Raw genomic sequence first — 1,584 nt, 5'->3', positions numbered from 1 at the left:
GAGAAGGGAAGCGCCAGGGAGCGCGGCCGGCGTGCGCTCCCCCAGCAGGGCGGGCGGGAGAGGGACCGGGCGCGGCCGGGGCGTCTCCGTGCTCGCCCCCACCCCTCCGACCTCTCCTCCTCCGAGACAGAAGCAGATGGCTGCCGAGCGCGAGCAGGTGGGCGCGGAGTTCCAGGCACTGCGGGCCTTCCTGGTGGAGCAGGAGGGCCGGCTGCTGGGCCGGCTGGAGGAGCTGTCCCGGGAGGTGACGCGGAAGCAGCACGAGAACCTGGCCCAGCTGGGGAGTGAGGTCGCCCGGCTCTCCGGGCTCCGCGGCCAGATCCAGGAGACGGCCCAGAAGCCGGACCTCGACCTTCTCCAGGCGAGTCTGGCCGGCGGGGCTTCCGCCACTTCTCCCGAGGCAGCTGCAGCGCCCAGTCGCATCCTGGGAATTCAGCAGTCACCCGATCTGGAGCCCGGGGCCTGGAGGGAGGCGCCCTGATACTCCTGGGGCTGAAGGTCTAGAGGGATGCGACAGGGCTTCCTTGACCACGGGCCACAGTAACGGCTATCGGGTCGAATTCCGGTGTACACACACTCGACACAAAAGTCTCAGAAGGCGATACTTACCTTTGCTGCACGTAGTGCACTTTGATGTTTTTCTATTCTATTTCCTTTTTTGAGAAGTCACAGTCCACTAAATAAACTTCACAGATCACAAATGGGTCAGGGACGGTGATTTAAAACCCACTGATCGAGGCCTGGCACAGGGGCTCACACTTGTAATCCCAGCACTTTGGGAGGCCAAGGTAGGAAGACCGCATGAGCCCAAGTGTTGGAGACCAGCCGAGGCAACACAGTGAGATGCCATCCCTACCAAAAATTAGCCGGGCACAGTGGCATCCCTCTGTGGTCCCCAGCTACTCGGGAGGCTGAGGCAGAAGGGTCACCTGAGCCCAAGAGCTGGAGACTGTGGTGAGCTGTGATCTTGCCACTGCATTCCAGCCAGGATGACAGATGAAGACCCTGACTAAAAAACAACAAACAAAAACAAAAGAAGCCACACGTGTCTGAGCAACCGCAGGTGCAGAAGTCCCCACACCAGTGACTTGTCTCAGGGGGTTTCCAGGGCAATGGCAACCCTGGGGCCCACCAGATAGCTCCGGGGTTGATTCTGTAATAAAGAGGCATTTGCAGAGCTGTGGTAAGGGCGAGGGCCCCCCGTGTGGAGGAGACCCCACCGCCAGCCGCCACCGGGAGCCCCTGCCCCACGGTGCCCACGCAGTCTGTGGAGGCACGGCACACCTGCTTATTCTCTTGGAGGCAGGGCGGGGCAAGCCGTGTTTCCCCAAAGGTCACTTGAGGTGATCTGATGTTGATGGGGTCTCCTGCTGTCCTTCCTTCCAGGAGTTTAAAGGCACGCTCAGCGGGTGAGTGAACCTCGCGTTTCCTGGGCCTCCGTAAACCGACTCCTTCCCTCTGAACTCCCTCTCTTCGTTTCTCACCCTGACCTCTCACCGCCCCCCCTTGCCCCGGAACCCTCTGAGGCAGATGTCCGCTTGCCTGGCCGTGGGCTTTCCCACGCAAGGTCCGGCTCTCCCTCCT

General features: G+C 61.6%; 1 protein-coding gene across 1 annotated transcript in view; it reads left to right on the top strand.

Moving 5' to 3' along the window:
• Positions 1–133: 133 nt before the first annotated feature.
• The window catches only part of LOC110594764 (tripartite motif-containing protein 7-like), a gene marked incomplete at its 3' end in the record, with an annotated part of 2,248 nt that continues 797 nt past the window's right edge, over positions 134–1,584 (top strand). Inside the window, exons 1-2 of the mRNA XM_021708261.1 lie at positions 134–361; positions 1,387–1,409. Coding sequence (XP_021563936.1) covers positions 137–361; positions 1,387–1,409 — 248 coding nt within the window. The remainder of the gene's footprint in view (positions 362–1,386; positions 1,410–1,584) is intronic.

Source organism: Carlito syrichta, unplaced genomic scaffold (assembly GCF_000164805.1).
Source record: "Carlito syrichta isolate Samal-C Ts95f unplaced genomic scaffold, Tarsius_syrichta-2.0.1 Scaffold135671, whole genome shotgun sequence".
Lineage (NCBI taxonomy): Eukaryota > Metazoa > Chordata > Mammalia > Primates > Tarsiidae > Carlito > Carlito syrichta.
The sequence above is the reverse complement of the archived record's forward strand: the minus strand, read 5'-3'. Positions and strand labels throughout refer to the sequence as shown.